The 22,236-nt window shown below is 39.1% G+C and overlaps 1 protein-coding gene across 5 annotated transcripts in view; it reads left to right on the forward strand.

The window, feature by feature from the left end:
• The window catches only part of SGCE (sarcoglycan epsilon), a 72,868-nt gene that overhangs the window by 43,976 nt on the left and 6,656 nt on the right, over positions 1–22,236 (forward strand). For 3 of the 5 annotated variants that reach the window (XM_084785776.1, XM_084785778.1, XM_084785779.1), the window contains 4 exons: positions 7,825–7,987; positions 11,714–11,925; positions 12,861–12,887; positions 13,568–13,756. In XM_084785776.1, coding sequence (XP_084641902.1) covers positions 7,825–7,987; positions 11,714–11,925; positions 12,861–12,887; positions 13,568–13,756 — 591 coding nt within the window. The remainder of the gene's footprint in view (positions 1–7,824; positions 7,988–11,713; positions 11,926–12,860; positions 12,888–13,567; positions 13,757–22,236) is intronic. The other 2 variants (XM_084785777.1, XM_084785780.1) reach the window with 1 other exon arrangement.

Below are 22,236 nucleotides of genomic sequence, written 5' to 3' on the forward strand. Positions count from 1 at the left end.
TGTTTAAGTGCCTCAACACACACATTCTACCTCAAGGGAAATTGAGTTGTTCAAATTGTAATAAAAATTGTTCATGAAGAGTTTTGTCCAGTGTACAGACATTTCTAGCATTTTGAAGCACTATACGTTATATTCATCTAGAGTATGAATCTCAACATCTGGGTTGCAACCCTCTGGGGGTCTCATAACAGATATCCTGCGTATCTGATGCTTACATTATGATCCATAACAGTAGCAAAATTACAGTTATAAAATGGCCATGAAATAATTTTATGGCTGGGGGGGGTCACCACAACATGAGGAACTGTATGAAAGGGTCGCAGTGTTGGGAAGGGTGAGAGCCACACTGCCATGTGGCTTTGTCTTTGATAATAGGTGCCCATCTCAACTTTTTAGACACATTTGAAAATTTGAAACATGTGGTTGGGTAACAACTCTCTTCATTTTCCTTGATAAGAGTTTTTTAAAATGCATATTCAAAGGATAGCTAAAAGGAAAACACCATGAGAGATATAACCTTCTTATGGACAGCATCATTGATATTAAGTATGATCTCATACAAAATTATATGGTAGAAAGAGCCAACGTTTCCAAAGTTATTTATTCTACAAATAGGCAACAAATATGTCTTTTGATCTTTGAGACGAGGCTACTTTTGACCACTGTTCTTCATCATGACCTTTGTGTTTTGTGTTTTTAACTGGTAAGCGCTATTCATTTGTCAAGAACAGTCACAGCACTGTTGCTTTGCCCCCATGTAGGGTGTTGGTGACTCAAACTAAAGTGGTAGCTGTGAGATGGGACCAAGTGACACTTGTGTTTGCAAGTTATTTCAGGGCAACTGTCAGCAACTGATGATGGATTGACCTGTGAGAGAAGGAGAGGAGTCAAGTACGATGGCTCTGGAGTCCAGGACTTCAGCATCTGGGCTTGCCAATCACTAGGAGAAGGAGCTAGAAGGAGGAACAGGTGGAGGTGGGGTGGGGTGAAGATGAGCTTAGTGCAGAACATATCAAGTTTGAGGAGTTTATGGAGCATCCTAGTAGAGATGAAAGTAACTTGGCACAGTGGCAACTGCCATAAAAATGTTTCCACTTCTAGGCATCTCTTTTAAGATAGCAACAGTAAGGAGTACTGTGTATAGAGGTATGCTTTGCGATCTTATTTATAACATCAAAAAATTAAAAGCAACTGCTTGTCCAACACTGAAGTAATTGCTGAATAAATCATGTGCACTTAAAAATTATATTGCCATAAAACCATAATTACAAAGACTACAATATGGAAAGTGCTTATGACACATTAAGTGGAGGAGCAGGATACAAAATTAAATTTTAGAGATGATTGCAATTAGGTTAAAATATAGGCATTTGAAAAATATTCTACAAGGTACATTGGAAAATGAAAATAGTTATCTTGGTAATATAAATGAGTTTGGTTTTTATGTTCCAAGTTTTCTATAATGTTTTATATTGCTTTTATAATTTAAGAGAAAAACACATTTCACAGTACCAAGACTTCTTCTGCTTATTTATATTAACCTTAGATGAATTAATCTAAAACCTTACTAATTACGAATGTGAATCGCTTTGAGCAAGAGGGCTCTCAGTGGTTGTGAGAAGCACATCCATTTGTCTCTATTTATGGAAATATTTTGCAGTTAATCAAGGAAAAATGTATGGTGTTGGGCAGGCAGTTGATAAGGAGATGGAAACTGGTTTTGGGAAAGCTGGAAACCAGTGACTTTTACAAACAGAATATACGCGTGATCGTGCAGCCCCTAACTGTCCCAGAGATTTCCTACATTTGCCTTGGTTCTGAATTTTTAGTCTGATCTCTTATTTAGTGCATTAGTTACTCTTTAGTTCCCCAAAGGTATATAGTTGTTTGGTTTTAATTGCCCTTTACATGACACCTGAGACTTGATGTAAGTTGATTGATGTAAAGAACAAATAGTCATATGCACCACTGTTCCGAAGCTGTTGTCATCTCAAGTGTGCCATGACATGATGCTTTCATTGACACGGTTTTGAATTTTTCTTTTACATCTTGGTTTATTTCCCTTTAAGATATGATAGCATTAAGCCAGGAGGGGTGGCTCATATCTATAAACTTGCTACTTGAGTGACTGAAGCCAGAGGCTTTGCTGTGAGTTCTGGCCACATAGTGAGTAGTTAGTTCTGATTATAAAAATGTGATCTTCTCTCCAAAAGGAGTAAGCAAATAACATCTCTGTTAAGATGGAATTCGCATACCACACATTTCACTCATTCAGAATAGATGATTATAAGAAAGTGTCGGTAAGTCTTATAGTCTCGGATCCCTCCTCTCCCACCCTGTGCACCTCAGTGGTCACTCACTACCAACAACCTTAGTTCTTAGCGAACTCTAGCAGACATGGCTGTGTCTTTACATTTATCCTTCCACGGCTGTTCCACATAAATGATATGGTATAGTATGTGGTTGTTGTGACTGCCTTTTTCATCATTTCCCATAATGTTTCAAGTTTCAAGTTGCATTCATATTCTAGAAAAAAATTCATTTTGTATTTTTAGTGAATTATAGTCTTTTGTTTGTTCATAAGTGGACAAGCCTTCGAATTATTTTCACATTTTTTACTATGAGAAACGCTACTGCTGTGAACATTGGCTATACGTTTTGCATAGAGATCTATTTTCATTTCTCCTAGGCACATCTATGGAGACAGGATTTCTGAGTCATCTGGTGACCCTGTATGTAACCCCTTGAGGAACTGTTAAGCCGACTTCCCAAAGCCTTGAGCCTTTCACATTCCCATCAGCCAACTAGGAGGGCTTTGATTGTCCAGATTCCCCCTCCCACCAGCGTCCATCCTGCTTTCTGATTATCACTGTCCCAGCAGGAATTAAGTGCTATCTCCTGGTGGATTTGACATCTCTTTCACTAGTGACCAACTGAATATCTTTGTATACATTCTTTACATGCCATGCAACAGAAGAATTCTTTTTTGGATCTTCTTTGGAGATATGTCTGTTCAGCTCTGTAATCATTTTTTTTTTTAAACCAGGCTGTTTGTTTGTCTTTTTAAGACATGAGAATCCTTTACATATGTTGGATGCAAGGCACTTATCAGACATGAGATTTGTAAATAACCCCTTTGTAACTTATCCTGGTCTTCTTGCTGTTGCTCTTTGAAGCAATGAAATATTTTAATTTTGATAAAGCTCAGCTTATCTAGTTTTTCCTGTCACTGTTGGGGCTTTTGATGTCAAAGCTAAAAAACCATTGGCGAACCCAAGGCCACAAGGATTTATGCCTATTTTCTTCTTAGAGTTAACAGTTTTAACTCTTGCTTTTAAGTCATTGTATGCATTTTTAAGTAAACTGATTTTAGAGAACCTTTCTCCGTGGCAACATTAAAAGGAAAGTACAAAGTGCTGTGTGTGCCACTGCTCTCACACGTTTAGTTCCCCAGTTATCGCTGTCTTGTGCCAGAGTGGACAGTGTATACACACACACACACACACACACACACACACACACACACACACACACACACTATGGTGCATCATTCAGGGTCATTTCACTACCCTGAACATCATCTGCGTGCCATCTCTTCCTCTTTCTTTTTCCTCTACTCCATTACCACCTATCCCTTTGCTTATCCCTAGATTTTGCTTTCTCTGGAGTGCTGTACAGCTCACATAGCTGGTGCACTACTCTTTCATTCTCCTTCATTAAGTTTGTTTTTCTTCACAACTCGTTCCTGTGTGTGTGTGTGTGTGTGTGTGTGTGTGTGTGTGTGTGTGTGTGTGTGTTGAATATTTCATTTTCTGGATGTACCACAGTTAACCATTCACCAACTGAAAGACATACGGATTGCTTCTCTGCTTGGCAATTACAATGATTCTGTATTCTTTATTCACACATGTGCAAGGTTTTTGTGTGTGTGTGTGTGTGTGTGTGTGGTCTAAGTATTGGCACCTTTTGTTAATAGCTGAGCCATAAGGTAAAAATATGCCTAATGCTATAAGAAAACTTCAAACTTTCTTCAAATTGCGTCACATTTTGTGACTCCAGCTATTCAAGAAAGTTCTAGCAGCTCCTTGTGTTCCAGAGTTTATTTATAGTCTTTCAATGCTGTTTTAGTACATTTTTTTCCTTAATAATATTTATTTGTTCTCTGTATAACTTCCTTGCTAAGTTCTCTATTGAGGTTTTTTTTTTCTTTTCTTAAAAAAATAGTTATCTATCTGTCTGTGTCTGTCTATCTAGAGACAGTCCCAAACTGGTCTCGAACTCACTGGCTGGGAACGGCTTTGGATTCCTGATCCTCTTGCCTCCACTCCCTGAATTCTGAGATAACAGAGGTCTGCTGCTATGCCAGGTTTATGAGGTGCTAGAGATCGACCCCAGCCCTCCCCCCCACCCCCCACCCCCCCACTGCAAGCATACTCTACCAAGTGAGCCATCTCCCTCAACTCTGGGGCGTTTTTCAATCAGTTTCATTTTATTATTGGCTTATGTTTGTTAGCAGCTTTTTATGATACAGGGGCTTGCAAATGTTTTCCACCAGGTTCTGGAAAGTTTCCATGATGATTTGCTTAGTATGGGAGAGAAGTTAAATGTGTCTATTTTATCAATTCCTTTATTTCACGAATTACACCCATCGTGTTTTGTCTTAGAAAATCACCTAGTATTTCTCTGCGTTACTTTCTTGGGACTGTGTAGTCTTGCATTTGTACTTATTTGTGACTCATTTTGAGGCCACACTTGTGAAGAATACACGGTACATACGAAGACTCGGTAGTAGCTTTTTAAAAATGTATGCACTCAATTGTACTGGCATCCTTTGTTGAAAAGATCAATTTAAGCTAGTGTATTTGTTCCCGGGTAACGTCAGCTAACTGGACTGTGTGGGCCTGTTCCTCAGCCGTCCACGTGCCTCCACTGGCTTCTCTCCTCTCTCTGCTCACACAGTGTTTTGATTGCCGCAACTTTGTCATACGCCTTGAGGTGGGATACTTTCAGTCTTCTGTCTTTGCTGTTCTGTTTCACTACTGTGTTTGATAGTTGGAGTCTTTTCTCTCTCTGTCTCTCTGTCTGTCTATGTGGCCATCATGCACTCACTTTGTAGACCAGGCTGGCCTCGAATTTACAGAGATCTACCAGTCTCTGCCTCCGGAATGCTGGGATTACAGGCTGCACCCCCAAGCCCGGCTCTATTTTTCTGATTTTCATTGTTGCTTTTTATTCGTATACCTTGGGTTTAATTTGCTGACTTGCTTTGCTTTTGTTTTCTAAAGTAGAAATTTGTGTGATTGATTCTAAATCTTTCTATTTTCTAATATATGCATTCAGCACTGTAAGGTTTCCTCTAAGAATTGTCTTAGCTGTTACCCCAAAAGTTTGAAAACTTACAGTATGCTTTCTGTTTATTTCAAAATATTTTAAAATTATTATTTAAGTTTTTGATTTTTGTTTTGTTTTTTAACTCACGTTACGCAGACCAGTGTTGCAGGGTTGAGTTCAGATGCAGTTCATTTTTTTTACGGTGTGATGTTTGCCCTTTTTTTTTTTTCTTGGCAATTGGACTGATAGTGAGTAAAAGGAACTGCTGTAAATTAAGTAATAGTGTAGTTCAAATGTGGGACTGGGGCTTTTGTGAGTGCATCTGTTTTACCTGAGCCTCTGTGCTGGAGCTGAGAACACCATCTGTAGTTTTCTCTTTAACAAACAGTTGGCTGAGGCAGTGGAGTGAGAGCTCCCCTCTCTCGGTCTGCTCTGCATACCGCAATCCCAGCAGTTAAGGTTCGGCTTAGTTTCTCCTGAAAGCAGGCCTTTTAAAGAAAAGAATTGTTTATTTCTCTCCTTCCTGCCAACAGCATGAACACATAGGGTTTCCCAGAGAAGCTGAGCCAGGTGAGAAGGCACATTAAGCGAGGGGTCCTCCAGGACCAGGTGCAGTGGGGCTAATGATTCACCTCTGTCCACACTGGCCCTCCAGCAATGCCTTAACTGCAGCTCCGGTTTCCCAATCTACCATCACGCAGGCCCCTCGCAGGCTGTGCCTTATCACCCTCTTCTCCAGGTGGCCGTAATTATGTGCACTTAGCTGTTGGTCTGTCCCGAGACCTGGAGCATCTGCTCCCTTTAAGGCCTTATTTGTCTTTCAGGTTTAAGAGTTGCTCTTTTTTCTTTTTTGAAATATATTTTATTTATTCATATTACATCTCAGTTGTTATCCCATCCCTTGTTTCCTCCCATTTTCCCCTTACTCCCGTCCCCTATGACTGTGACTGAGGGGGACCTCCTCCCCCTGTATATGCTCCTAGGGTATCAAGTCTCTTCTTCCTGGTAGCCTGCTATCCTTCCTCTGAGTGCCACCAGGCCTCCCCATCCAGGGGACGCAGTCAAATATGGGGCACCAGAGTTTGTGTCAAAGTCAGACCCCACTCTCCACTCAACTGTGTGTGTTCAGTTTTTGTTTTCTGACTTAGGATAATGGCGGTGATGGCCAGTCTTCTACTGTGATGGCTAGATACAAAAGCAAGCGTTATTGTTCAGTTGTGATCATAATTTTGTATTTATGGCATGAGGTGGTGGCGGTATTTAAATTTTTTTATATCTACATGGACACCTAATTGTTCTAAGACCATCCATTATAAATACTTTTCATCTTCCATCAGACTTTCTTGTGACAATAATCCACTTATTAAATATTAGGGTTGATTTCTGGACTTATCATTGATTTGTATGTCTAACATTCCTCCACGCAGTACACACTGTCTTTATGTTGTAGCTTTGAGTACGTTTGCAACCCTTCATTGTGCCTCTTCTAAATTTGTTTACTCAGATTTCTCTTTTTAGGCTTTTACGTTTTCTTGATCTTTTGTGAGTCTCAGCACCAGTGTTTAAAGTATGTCTAAAGGACAGCTGCACAATTTATAGATAGCCTAATTCTTATCTTTTAAGAAAAGAAATTATAGTTATTTAGGTAATTATTTTGTTTTCTTTTTCTTTGGAAAGTAGATAAGATTGCCATCTTCCCCAGAGTCTCTGAGACTGCTCTATCTCAGCGGTCCCTGTCCCCTGTGTTGTGAAACCTCGTTTCTCAAGTCAGTAGCATTCCTTTCTCACCATGAGAAGGGCGCCCTTCAAGAAAACATGTTTTGCTTCATTTGTGCTGAGCAGACAACAGTTTGGTCTTATGATAACTTCTTTAGGTAAAGAGTGAGGGGTCCGAGAGGAAACCGAGCACAGAGGGGCCTCTGTGCTTGAAACACTCACAGACATGACCAGTTGAATAATGAAGTCGGCAGAGAGCTTGGCTCCTCCAGGGTGTAATGTCGGAATTGCATTATGAGCAAATCAAATGAAGAGCCACTACCTACAACCATTCTTTTAGTGATAGGGTTATTTAATTAACAAATTTATCCATAGGAGAATCTTAATATAAGTAGTCTACGATACAGTAACCAGGGTATAAAGCACATATCTGATTTGAGTGCAATAGAATGTTAATAAATAGAATAAAGCAGGATGAAGTGTAACTTCCAGACCTTCGCGTGGGATGGAAAGAGTGCCCGCACATCTGAGCACTTAGTAAGTCTTGCTTGACTGAGGGACCGGACAACAGGAGCCCCTACATGAATCACTGCTTTGAAAGCCTAGGCTCCTCTCTCAGAAATGATTCTAGTTAATCCCTCAATTCAAAAGGATAAGTCCTGCTTTCAGGGGCAAACTGTTTTCTTTTCTCTCTCTCTCTCTCTTTTTTTTTTTTTTTTTTTTTTGTTTTGTTTTCAGTTTTCCTAAAGATAACTTGAGAGTTTCACGTTTTTGCAGAGTTTATGTCATGGTTGGTGCCGATGTTGCATTTTCTTCCTGTTTACGAGAAGTTGAAAATCCACAGAATCAGTTAAGATGCAGTCAAGAAATGGAGCCTGTGATTACATGTGATAAAAAGTTTCGAACTCAGTTTTACATTGACTGGTGCAAAATTTCACTGGTGAGTTGGTTTTTTCTTTTTTTAAACCTTGCTTTTGCTTTTGCTGTTGGAAATAAATCCTAGGTTTTCTTTGTCAGCTCTGTGGACTTCCTTGATTAAGGACTTGGTAAATTAGATGATGGTACATCCGTTTAAGTAAGAGTCTCGCCACCTTTGTGCTCCACACTTGATGAGATGCGGAGGCTGGATTAGCTTGGCGGGTGGTCCAAAGGAAGCTCTTGGACATCCTGAGGCTGTTGACTCAGCCGACACTAGGGAGCCAGTGTGGTGGGCACGAAAGGTCTCCTTACACGGGCTGCCACCATTTCACTTCAGAAGAGAAGAAGAGCGTACAATAAGATAGGGCAGATAAAACTGTGTTCTGCTCTGATCCAGCCCTCTGCGTACTTAAGTGACAGAGCTCAAAAGACGTGCGTCATCTCTAAGGCAGAGGATTTTTGCCCACAACCTTTAAAATAAATGTATCAGCACTATAAGTCTTTGAAACCATCTTAATATTGTTTTTATTGGTTTAACTTATTCCTGACAATTGAAAACATATTTTGTATTTGAATGCTAAAAAACCTAAGTAGTTTCATATATGCACAAGAGATGTATAATATTTCTGTTTATATATAGTGTATGCCCTCTTTGTCTTCCTATACAAGATCTTGATCTTAGTTAGAATCTTTAATTATTTTATGACCTTTTAATTCTGTAATGACCTTTAGATTTAACTTCTGTCGACTTTTAATGATTGATAGTGAGTGATTTAGAGCTAAGTTTAAAACTGACGTCTGAACAAAGTGCCTTACACATAACCACAACTGTCACTTCATGTCTTAGAGAGGCAGGCAACTGCAGGCAGCTTTCCAGGCCCGGTGCTGGCCAGGAGAACGCATTACTCACATTACAATGCTTAGAGCGCCCTGTGGCTTTCTGCCCTGTATGCTTTTTCTCCTTTCTTTTATATCTTAGAAAAATCATACCCTTTCTTTGCCTTCTTAAATCTCATGAAATTATTTTTCCTGTGTTTTATGTACAATCGTGGGTACATATTAACACTATGGAGCTCAGTGTTTCAGTCCTGGTGCTAGGCACCTAAGGCTGTGAAGGAGCAGCTGAGGTCATAACTTGCATGCCTTCCTCCCACCAACCAGGAGACAAGAGGCCCTGCCAGCAGCATTCTGTTCATGGCTATGCTGTTAAGTGAATTTATGTTTAGCAACAGTGTCTTAACTTCCAAATGTTAAAAATTATTCCAGTTTTGAAAGTTTTGATGGCAAAGCTTTTAGAACTGAAAAGTTTGGGGATTTTCATTTTAATTTTACATGTATTTATTTATATATCACATCATTTGTAATACAGGATATTTCTTTTAAAAAAATTTTTTTTTGATATTTAAGGAGGCTTAAATAGAAGAGTCACTGGGCTGGGTGTGGTGCATGCCTGTTCTGAGGCCTGTTCTATGTAAGGAGTTCCAGGGCAGCCAAGGCTGCATTCTACCTAAAAATAAAGTAAAGATAATGATAAATAAAAGTTATATAACAAACTTAATAAAATTAGGAAAAATTAGGACTTTTTTTTTTACATTTTTTCCTCCTTTATTAATTTATTCTTGTTACATCTCAATGGTTATCCCATCCCTTGTATCCTCCCATTCTTCCCTCCCTCCCAATTTCCCCTTATTCCCCTCCCCTATGACTGTTCCTGAGGGGGATTACCTCCCCCTCTATATGATCATAGGGTATCAAGTCTCTTCTTGGTAACTTGCTGTCCTTCCTCTGATTGCCACCAGGTCTCCCCGTCCAGGGGACATGGTCAAAGGTGAGGCACCAGAGTATGTGAGAAAGTCATATCCCACTCTCCACTCTACTGTGGAGAGTGTTCTGTCCATTGTCTAGATCTGGGTAGGGGCTTAAGGTTGAAAAATTAGGACTTAAAACTTAAAAAGTAAGGTTGTATTGGACAAACAGTTTCTTAATTCTACAAATGAAAACCCCTGGAAATTGAGTTATTTGGCTATTCTTTGGAAGAAGACAGAACACTGGTTCCTGTGCAGATACAAAAGACTTGGCTAACATAGTATAGTGTACAAGTAGGTTTTCATCAGAGGATGCTGAATAATGCCAAAAATAATCCTCCCAACATTCAAAAAAAGAAAAGTCATCAGATGAGAGCGGGGCATGGTGGCACACACCCTTAATACCAGTGCTCAGAGAGGCAGAGACAGGCAGATCAATGTGAGTTCATGGCCAGCCTAGAGTACAAAGTTCAGGACAGCTAGGGTTCTTAGACAGAGAAACCCAGTCTTTATTTTATTTTACTTTTTATTAATTTATTCTTGTTACATCTCAATGGTTATCCCATCCCTTATATCCTCCCATTCCTCCCTCCCTCCCATTTTCTCCTTACTCCCCTCCCCTATGACTGTGCCTAAGGGGAACTTCCTCCCCCTTTATATGCTCATAGGGTATCAAGTCTCTTCTTGGTAGCCTGCTATCCTTCTTCTGAGTGCCACCAGGTCTCCCCCTCCAGGGGACATGGTAAAATACGAGGCACTAGAGTACGTGTGAAAGTCATACCCCACTCTCCACTCAACTGTGGAGAATGTCCTGTCCATTGGCTAGATCTGGATAGGGGTTTGAAGTTTACGGCCTGTATTGTCCTTGGCTGGTGCCATAGTTTGAGCGGGACCCCTGGGCCCAATTAAGAAATGGGGCTTGGAACTAAACAGAGAATTCTCAACAGAGGAATATCAAATGGCTGAGAAACACTTAAAGAAATGCTCAACCTCCTTAGTCATCAGAGAAATACAGATAAAAACAACTCTGAGATTCTATCTTACACCCATCACAATGGCTAAGATCAAAAATTTAAGCGACACCACATGCTGGCGAGGAAGTGGAGAGAAACCCAGTCTTTAAAAAAAAAACAAACCAAAAGCCGAGCGTGGTGGCACACGCCTTTAATCCCAGCACTTAGGAGGCAGAGGCAGGCAGATTGTTGGATCGTTGTGAGTTCGAGGCCAGCCTGGTCTACAGAGTGAGTCCAGGATAGACAAAACTACACAGAGAAACCCTGTCTCAGAAAACCAACAACAACAACAAACAACAAAAAAACAAAACAAAACAAGCAAACAAACAAAACCATCAAATGAAACATAGTAGAATTAAAATAGTACCATGAAAGCAGTCGGGTGATGAAGTGCATTGTGCATGCACGCTGTGACCGAGGAATAAAATGTAGTAGTGTCACACCATCAGATAGAGTCTGCCTTCTGCTCTATTTTCTAAAATTAATGTCAGGCAAACAGAAGAAAGATTGAGTAGTACATTGGAAATTGTCTTTTCTTTCTGTGTTTTCCTTTTTCTACCCCACTAACCTTGCAAGTCACGCCTGTGTACTGGTTACCAGCCAGGGTATTAACATCTGCACGAGACTTCTGCTTTATAAGAAACAAGCAAATACATGCACACACATATCCTGGGTACATGCGGGTATGTGTGCATGTGTTTATGTACCAAGAAGGGTAGAGGAAACAGGCCAAGATAAAGTCTTCATTACTTTCATTCGTACATTCCCTGACTCCAATAGAGAATAGCAAATCGGGATGATTAAGTAACTGGAAAACTAATCGGCTTTTGAGGGTAATTTGTCAGAGACTGTGTTGATGTGTCTAGATCTTACAATCTCACAATGTTTGTAGCTCTTAATTTGATGCATAATTGTCTTCTTTTATATCAGGTTGATAAAACAAAGCAAGTGTCCACCTACCAGGAAGTGGTCCGTGGTGAGGGGATTTTGCCCGATGGTGGGGAGTATAAGCCCCCTTCGGATTCTTTGAAAAGCAGAGACTATTACACGGACTTCCTCGTTACCCTGGCTGTGCCCTCGGCAGTAGCTCTAGTGCTTTTCCTAATACTCGCTTATATCATGTGCTGCCGACGGGAAGGAGTGTGAGTACTTTCAAACACTAATAAAGAATTGGCAAGCCTGTTAAGGCAATGACATAGACGATTCCATTAAAAGCAAAGTTGCATCTAGTTCATAAAACACACTGTAAATGAATTGAAATTCTGTTCAAATCAAACAGCAGCAGTGCTTTATTCCTTTAAAATGAATTAAAGTAGTTGTGAGTCTAGCAAACCAAATTAGGGGCCAAAATTACTTTATTCAGAAATGATTAAGGCTAGATATAAATTCATGATGGAAAAACAGTCCCAAGAATAATTGAGGCTAGACACTGTGGTTATGCAAGCCATCTTGTGTGAGCAGAGACAGGAGTCTATTGACATGGTAATTGCATTTAAATAAATAAATTGTCTTAGTCAGTGTGATGAAAAGTGATGGTCAGAATTCTTCTTGAAGTCATTCTGCTGTCAAACAGGGTGACACAATCTAAATGTTTAAAATATATTAAAAAAAATAACCCAGGAGTAAATTAATGAAAATAAGGTATCATTTGAGTAATGAGTCTTCCCTTCATGAATAGTTAGTACTTTCAGGACATCTATGTCAATTAAGATAATCTCCCGAGATTACTTGGAAGTCAGGGTAACAAAGCAGAGGCTCAAAAACTCATAAAGCAGCAAGTAACACATTCTCCCTTCCTCATGTAGCCTGATTTCATTATGTCATAGAGTTTATTTCAATCAAGAGCTTGATTCTTAATCTCCATTTTTTTCCATTTTTCTGTGTGTTTCTCATCAGTATGCCATCGCTGTATGTCTGCTCTTCCACGTAATATATGAACCTGGTGGCAAATGCTGCCTAGTTGCGTCTGAATCACGACATCAGCATTTCCACATCATACAAGGTCCATGAACATATAGTCTTAATGTTCCAAATATCAATGCTATTATTTAATTCATAAATTTTGTTTTGTTTCTAGGGAAAAGAGAAACATGCAAACCCCAGAGTAAGTGTCTTCTTTCCTGTTATTTTCTTTACCATTGTTCTTGTCACTTCTCAGTTGCCCGTCATGCTTCGCACATGTGTCTCATGCTTTCTTTTCATTCACCGTCATTCATAGTTGACTTCACAAACTTGAAGGCTGCTTTCTAAATAGATGGGTAGACAATAAAAATAAAAAGGGCTCAAAACCTAAGGTAACCCAGATAAAAATTAAACCTCAATTATTTCAGATTCAGAATATTAACATGCCATTTATATTATGTGATTTCCCAATCTGCATTTCTATAAACCAGATGACAGATGACAAGGCCTTTCATACACGTTTTCCTGAATCTGCAGTAATAACCTTCCATAAAATGAAATTCCCGTGAGTATTTATAAATGCCCCCACATGAAGCAATCATATAAAAGCTTTCGTAGTTTTATCTTAATCATAGAAAATAAATAGGTAACTAGTTGTGACTTGAGCTGTAATATTAACATAGTGCTTCTTAGCTGAGTTTAACTTGAGACTTACATAAAGCTGTGTGAGATGTATGTTTTTCTGAGCTAGTTTATAGAACACCCCCAAAAGCAATAATGTCTTATTTTTAAAGAAAAAAAAAGTGAAAATTTCAAATTGGTGACTCTTTAGGGCTAGTGCCTCATTTTAAATATGTTGTTTTATATTTTTCTTTTGTGTAGTATTCAACTTGTCCATCATAGCTCTATTCAGAAATCTACCAAGGAGCTTCGAGACATGTCCAAAAACAGGGAGATTGCATGGCCTCTGTCTACACTCCCCGTGTTTCATCCTGTGACTGGGGAGATCATGCCTCCCCTGCACACAGACAACTACGACAGCACCAACATGCCTCTGATGCAGACCCAGCAGTAAGTATCCGCGTGGAGGCAACATGCATGAGTGTTTTACTAATATCTGCCCAAACCATAGCATTTATTATTGATTTTGTTCATTTATTATTGGAGAACAATAATCATATCAAAATATCATGACTTGGCTTGACATAAATGTAATAAAAATCATCTCAAGATTTTTCTTCAGTAATAAAAATGCATCAACATTAATATGTGAGAAATTGACACTGATAATAATTCAGAGGTGTGCCCCTAGATGAGCTCATTGTGAAAAAGTGGGCACAGACTCAAGCATGATAGTCTCATCATTTTTAAGAGATGGTCGGTTTGGTTAGTTACTTTTTTTTTTTTAAACTACCACACACCTATATAATTTAAACTATAAAATATTCTAAATTTCTCTCTCTCTCTCTCTCTCCTCCCCTCTCCCCCCCCCCATCTACTTGTATGTAAAACAAGCAATGCTGGGCTCTGAACATACAATTATTTTTTTGTTTGGTTTTGTTCTTTTATGGCAGGGTTTCATGTAGCCCAGGTTAACCATGAGCTTCTGGTTTTGTTCCAGCTTCCTACATGCTGGAAACACAGGCATGTGCTACCATGTGCAGATGAACATCCATCCATGGAATTATAGCTCATTTCTCATGCTTCAGAAACAAGGGTCAGGAATCCAGGAAGGGGACTTAAAAGAATGGGCCTGGGTAGGGATAGTGAAGGATTTGTGCGTAGAGACTAGATCTGGATATATGAAGTGGTGGTAGGTAAAACTGTCATTCCTTCCTTTGGAAAGTAGCCTTTTCTTTTTCATTTTCTGTTTTTAACCTTATCTTAGAATGGGTTAAATTGAGTTGCACCCAAGACCTAGAAGCCACAATTGTATTTTTATGTTCCTTCCAATTTTAAAAGGAAATGCAATGGATATGCAGAAAAAAAAAATCTCTCAGTCCTCCTGTCCCTTACTCTTTCACACACACGCGCACACACACACACACACACACACACACACACACACACACATGAGAGAGAGAGAGAGAGAGAGAGAGAGAGAGAGAGAGAGCTTTATCTGAGAACTAATTTCCATTGCTTATTTATCATTATGTAAATGTATATGCTAAATAAGATCAAAAGGTCATCTCGGAGAACAGTGTGAGCACTCAGCCTCCATGCGCTTAGCACAGACACTTTGAAAATGTAACACAGCTGTATTTTCTTAAGTGTCTATCATCTTCTACTTAGATTGTGAAGGCCAAGGCTATGTGTCCTTTCATGGTGGTGGAAGTTCGTGTGATTTGAATTCAGGATTTCAGAAATAAAATTATTTATACTTATGATCTGCACATGCACGCTTCACAGTATTTAGTTTTAATATAAAGAAAGCATGTACTTTGACCTTCTGTTTGGACAGGTTAGTGGCCCATTGTGATAGGCTAATCTGGGATTCCATTTACTAGGATTAGGCACTGACGACAATGATTGATAGTTTAGAGAACACTTTAATAAGACACAGCTTACCCATCTATCCAAGTTTTCAGATGAAAATTGAAAATGATCTTATTCATTCTCAGAACCATACTTGATACTTAAGTACCGTTTCTTACATTGTGTAGAGTGCCAAAGAGGTATCCATAGTCGTCCCAACATGGAGTTAATAAGTGTTCTTGGAAGCCAGGTTTTGTTTGCTTTAGTTGTTATCACTTACTATCCTGGGGAGGGCTGCATGCCATAGTGCTCACGCAGTGGCCAGGGACGGCTTACAGGAATTGCTGCTTTCTTCCCATCATGTGGGTCCCGGGGGGTGTAACTCAGGTCATGAGCCTCTGTGACAAGCATCTTCATCCTCTGATACCTCTGGAATTTGGAGGGAAGGGTGAGGCTGGCTAAGAGAATATGGGTCTGGGACTGATCCTAGTCACCATGCAAAAAACTTTAGAATAGGGAAGCAGCTACTTACTGTGGTGGGCTGAAAGACTGGGATGTGTGTAGTGCAGATAGGCTAGTGTTCGTGATGTCCGTGTGAGTGGGAAAAGGCTGCTACTGCTTTTAAAGACACTCTTTTTGGACATGTATGTTGAGAATAAAAAAATATCTTCTTAAAAAATATAATGATTTTCTGTGTCCAGGATTTTACACTGTTGTTACTGATACATAAACAAAACACAATTTTCTGTCTAGTTTCTGTGTCTGCCCGTTTGTCAGACCTTTGCAGACCCCATCAAGATCCCATTATGCTGATCAGCTCTTTGCAAATACAATAGGCTATTACACTGAGCTTGCAACAATTGCAACATATATGTGTTTTGAAGTCCAGAAAAACCTTTGTATTATTCCTACTTCTGCTAATGGAAAAGCTCCATTAACTAGCACTTCTATATAAATAGGGTCCATAGATAATTGATGATGTTCACAGTGATTGTTCTGAGGCACTGTGGGATCATCAAGTGCGCCTGACTCATCAGAGGAAAATTAAATTACATTCGGTGTCGTTTCAGTGTTGAGTGTATATTATCTTTCTTTTCTTCTTGGAAATGGATAATATGTGCATGGTCTCTATGGTAACTCCCTATAAGCCAGAATATGTGATTAACCTCATTTTCTAACTATGCCTGATAATAGGGAATTTATTGTGTCAGATTCATCAACACGTTTTTATTACAAAAATTCAACTTTTACACTTTAACTGAAAAAAATCATTGTTTTTTTTTTTAAGTTTTATTTTAGCATCAAGTAGATACATAAATATTTTGGTCATTTGGATGGAACAGAAGTTTCAAGGTGAAAATGAGATCTTTATATGAGCAGATATATGGTCTTTGTAGCCAGGTGTTTGCTTGGATAACGCGGCTTTGTGTTTGCTTATTAGCCTATTGTGAAAGGGCTAGCATTGCCATCTCTCACACATAGATGGGTACTAAACCTGTCAATCATAAAGAGTTTGGTCAGCAACAGGATTTCATGTTTATTCCTCAGATTTGATAGCAGCAATATTCAGCCAAAGTGATGTGGCTAAACACCTCCATGAACTTCTAAGTAAGACGTGGGGACATTCAGAGCTTTGCTTCAGGGCTGTATAAAAATCAGTTTGTTCCTTTAAACAAGTCAGTCCACTTGAGAGGTATGGAAAGCTCACAACAGCTGTGTAACTAAGGGCTGCCACTATTATCTCTTACATAGAACTATTTTCTTCTTTTGGCACAATACTTGACCAGGCTCCAGACTAACACCATAAATTATCCAGTAAAAAAAACAAACAAACAAACCAAAGCAAGACAGAAGAATAAGCGCGCTCACTTGTATGTGATAAATTTAAGACACCAACAATAGTCAAAGATAAATGAGGTCAGCATGGAGATTAGGGTATTTACCAATTCTGGTATCTCCTTTGGATAGATAGTGTGTGGCCATTGGCCTCAAAGGCATTCCTGAACCAGCTTACAGGCACAGGGACGTTTGAAGAGCAAGGAAAGCAGCGGGCTGGGCAGGATTGGGAGACAAGTCACATGCTCAGAAAACAGGGGCATTTAGATCACCGTTCCTTCTACTTTTCAAGTTGCAGAGAGAATATGAACTTGTGCTAAAATTTTCACATGGTGTAGAGATGGAATATCAATTTAGCTTGATCTTCGTTCATGATTTGTTTGTGCTCTATGAGTTTGGATCGATCTTGGAGGTACAAGGAAGTGGCAAAGATGACGGAGAATCTGCAGTTATTTTCAGTCCGTTTCTCTCATTAGCGCCCTATGCTACCCTGTACATACATGGCCACGGTGACGTTCTTAACAATGGTGCTTTGCCATTACCTAGGCTGCAGACATTTTTTTTTTCAGATTTTACTAGTTTTCCAGTCATGTCCTTTTTTTCTTCCAACATTTTATCAAGGGCACAGTAGTCACTATGTTTCCTTGGTGTCCTCTGCTCTCGGCAGTGTCTTAGATCTGCCAGTGTCTGATTACCCTGGCAGTGTGGAGAAGCAGTAGTCACGTGTTCTGAGAAGTGGTCCCCCTCTGGCTACCTAGTCAGGATCACTGCTTCCTTTCTTCATTGTCTGTGTCTCTCAACCACTACATTTCTATTGATACCCCTCATCAGCAGCCCCCTTAATACACTTCATTCTGGAAATCACATTTTAAAGTAATTCTTAAATGTAAATTGCCTTGACCCAAAGAGTCTTGGGCATTTTGGTGATGTTTTTAAATCAGAGGCTTAACCAAAGCTCTAGAAGTTATCCTTTTTATAGTGACAAGGTTACTATAAAGTTCCGAGTCATGGATTTTATGTCCTTAAGTTGAAAGACAGTCCAACATCGTGTCCAAACTGTGGTGCTCAGAATCTCTGTGGGGCTTTTACAGTGCGGAGCTCAGCCCTGAGTCAGGGATTCCGAGGTAGCTGGAAGTGCATGTCATGCGAGCAGGACTGTGGCTGTGAATCTCCACATAGAAGCTTAGAGAATGTAGGTTTAAGACTGAGAATGGCAAAGCCTCCCAGGCCTTTCCGGCAGGCTGCAGTAAGAGTGTAGATGGTAAATACACTCCTCCACCTAGAGTGTGAAAAGACAGTCGCTGTTGTTTCTAGATCCCCCAAGGGGCACACGTAGAATCATGGAGTAGGCATCCCTGTGAATTTTTCTATAAAGTTTGGGCTGTTGGTGAATATATACAGCTAAACATTTGGACTTTCCATCAAGTTCCTCAACAGCTGGAAGGAAATGCTGTGGGGATGTGAGAGATTGTTACTGACTTAAAAACCCTGGCCAAATAAGAGGAAAAATGTTAAATATTGAAACACTAACAAATAAAGGATAAAAATACCTTAGGACATATAGTCAATATATAGTTTTATGTCCTGAGAAGCAGGCGTTGACTGGAGGATCCCAAATATTGAATTTTCTAGAAAAACATTGATGTATTTTGAAGTGTTTAGAAGCCATATTACCTTCCAGGGGGCATGGTCTACTTCCTTATTCTGTTTGTAACAAGCTCCATAGCCGCTGACTTTTTCTAGGTAGAAGCACCTTCCTAGAGGACCCTATGTAATGGAGAACATGGGAAAATGCCCCAGAATCTGTCCTGTAACATTTTTTAGCTGATGTGCAAGAAATTATCCTTATTTATTGTACTAAACATACCATCTAATCCAGGATAATTGAGTGCCCCTCAAACAGGAGGTAAACTGTGCTTACATCTTTTTGCAAGTCAACAACTCTAAGGGTGCAATTAAGTCTTATAATTTAAGGTAGTAAACTAATTTTAGCTTTTATTTGGGCATTTTCCATTTGTCTTCTCATCAGTAATTATGAAAACCAAATGCAAGGTAAAATTCCACATACAAAAAAATTAATTTTAATGAATGTAACTGTCAGTTGAAACAAACTATTTTAGTAGACCAAGACGATGGCTTCCCTATGGACAAGAACTGTCAGCTTCCAAGGGTGTACAGTCATTTATTTTATTTTATTTTTGTAAATATAGACTAAGAGTGATGGACTGTTGTTGCTTGGTGGATTTGGGTTCTATAGGTCTCTACTGCCTAATAGAACCCATCTACCTTATGGCTAAAGCTAGGATGGGTTTGCTTCTGGCCTTATACAAGCAAAAGTGGAACACCAATAATAATAATAAATAATAATGATAATAATAATAGTAATAATCAGATGGAGGAGTCTTCTTCCTCCTTTACATATCACAAAGAATATAGTATTGATTTTAATTAAAATTAAGGTTTTCACATCTAAAACCATAACAGGATTTCGAGGCTCTGTGTGACGCTCCCTCACTATCCTCTCCCAATGTCCTGTTTTCTCATCAAAAAGAGTTGTAAGTCCAAGCCATCATTTTAAAGGGGAAAGATGAAGGTTTTGGCCATATTAGCTTTGCTGAAGTAATTGACAAATTTCCCAAATAATGTAACTACTGCCGTGTTGCTAAAGTCTCCATATTATTTTTAAAGACATGCCACACACTGAAGCTATGCCTCCCCTTTAAACTACGGTGTAGACTCTGTGTCTTTATGCAAATCATTTTGTTTTTTGTGTCTTCAGGCAAGTCCAACATAATTGGCTGATAATCATCCACCTTACTCATAGAATTACTCTACAGGGTAGCCAACAATGTAAATTACCTTGAAACAGTTGTACAAATAACAAATTATTGTGTACTCCCCCAAATCACTTATTTACTAATTTGCAAATTAATACCTTTGCTTTCTTAAAGAATGAAGTTTGTGCAATGACTAATTTGCACAATTTTCTATTTAGATGCAGGTAATTTAATTGCAATAAAATTGGGAGATAATGAATGCTAATAATTCAGAGAATTAGTTTTTCTTAGCTTCCTATATAATACTACAGTTTACATATTATGAAATGTATTATCTTCCATAACTTCATTAATAACTTAATTATTCTAAATAGTTTTATGACTTCATAAAGGTCCTTTCTTTGAAGGATTACAGGAACTGTATTTGAAGGCAGCCCCATGGCCTGTCCAGTTGCCTTAGTGGCCTGTTTGCTCTGAGGATAGACATGTTCCTAGATCTCCCACTGCTTTCTCTTTACCACAGTGCCAGTACTGTGAGTTTTAGGCATATTAATCACTATGTCTGCAGCAGTACTTTTATGAGCACCTCCCTGTTCTAGGCGGCACCTATGACATCAGCTTCCCACATGTTCACACAGATATGCACTCTCACAGTAGGTCAACTTTTTTTTTTAAACATATACATTTATTTTATCACACATGAGTAAAACAAACTACATACAGAAAGGAAAACCATGAGATAATCATGAGTTATGTAAATGTTACATTCATAGGGATTTGGCTCTTTGTATTTGTCAAATTTGAAGTACACAGCTTCCTGTCTTGCTGGGTCTAAATTTCTGAATAAAATTCAATATCTATTATATCTCATCTCTATTACCTTAAATCCTTTATCTTGATCTAAAAAGACCTTATCCCCTAACCAACTAAACCTGATTGTAAAACTAAACAATCTGGTCTTCATGCCCCCTCAGAGACTTGAGAAGGAAAAACTTAAATGCCTGAGCGAACTGGTAATGCAGGCTGGCAGCTTCCAAAATGAAAAAAAAAAAAAATGACTGAGAGAGTTTACTGCCTGAACAGTCACCCAACACTCTCTATAACATTGAAGTCTCATCTTCGGCCTTCTAGCCCAATATCTCTGCCAGATTTATTCACAAGGCAGGAACTGTTGAGGACTTGCTTACCCTGTCTTAGCAGAATTCAGCCATTGACTCTGCCTGCATCTAAGCTTGCCCATTTTTAGGAAAATTCTGTCTGTGGCAGAAGTGAGGACATTTTGCCTAGTGGCTGGTTTGCCACATTGGAAGCAAACTCCATAAGGAGATTCTTGGTTTTCATCATCTTTGAGGTTGGCTGGGTGTTGTCAGTAGTTAACTTGTCTTGTCAAAGAATCTTTAGAATAATAAAAACATCCTTAAATGCTGAACTCTGTGGGTCTATGAGGCTTTTGAAGACCTTATTTAACTATTTTACCTTATATATCTATAGATACATATCTATCTGTTAGACTTAGGATATATATTCTTGTGCTATATCAGATGTATTTGACACGACCAGGATTTGCATCAATATACAAAATCCTAGACCAATGACTTAGAGATAACCTTCTTTGTGAGTAACATTAAGGCCTTGAGTTAAGGAGTAGTTCTACCTTTTGTTCTATCCTCCCTCTATATTTCTATATCCTACTTTCTTTTTTTTCAGCTCCTATCTCCTTACCTACAGATTAAAGATAAAGGAGATGAAGACATCCCTGAGTTCAGCCTAGTTTTCTTTCTGTATAAGACCAATAATAACTTATAACCACCTCCTGATGAAAATAAGTTTCTGTAGACCCAGAGAGCAATCAGAAACCTACCCAACCCCCATCCCCTTAGAGGGATAGCTCAACTTTTTTGTTGTTATTTAGCCTGTTTGTCCATGTGAGCCTTTTTTGTATAACTCATCTAAAGTTTCATTTGCAGGCTTGGGGGGTCCTGACTTAGCCGGGTGCAGTGTTGGTTGTTCTAAATCCCCAGACTAACTCAAGTATTCAAACGCCTTTCTCCTGCACTTTTTCCAGATTTCTTACAAGTGTGTATCTTCTTCAACCAACAGTTTTTCATCACCCATCCAAGACCATTGTGATTGTAAAAATTTGGCAATGTAGCTGAAGAAAAGTTTCAGGAAGTGACAGGCATGGATTGACTTTGACAGCTGCATTTTAAAACAATATGCCATCAAAAATTGGGCTGTGGGGCCCAACAAGGAAGTGGGGTTCAAGAGGCCTTATCCAAACACTGACTTTGAGTTTGGGGCACCCTTCATCTACAGCTTGTTAAAAAAAATTGGTATTTTTGACAAAGCACTGCCTGCGTCAGGACACGTAAATTCTGCCTTTTCCCCCTCTTTCCTTGTGGGTTTTGTCTACGTGAATTGGTTTGCCTGGTTATTAGGCCAGGTGTAGGTATGCCTGGAGCT

The sequence above is a fragment of the Acomys minous genome (assembly GCF_964271855.1).
Source record: "Acomys minous genome assembly, chromosome: 6".
Taxonomy (NCBI): Eukaryota; Metazoa; Chordata; class Mammalia; order Rodentia; family Muridae; genus Acomys; species Acomys minous.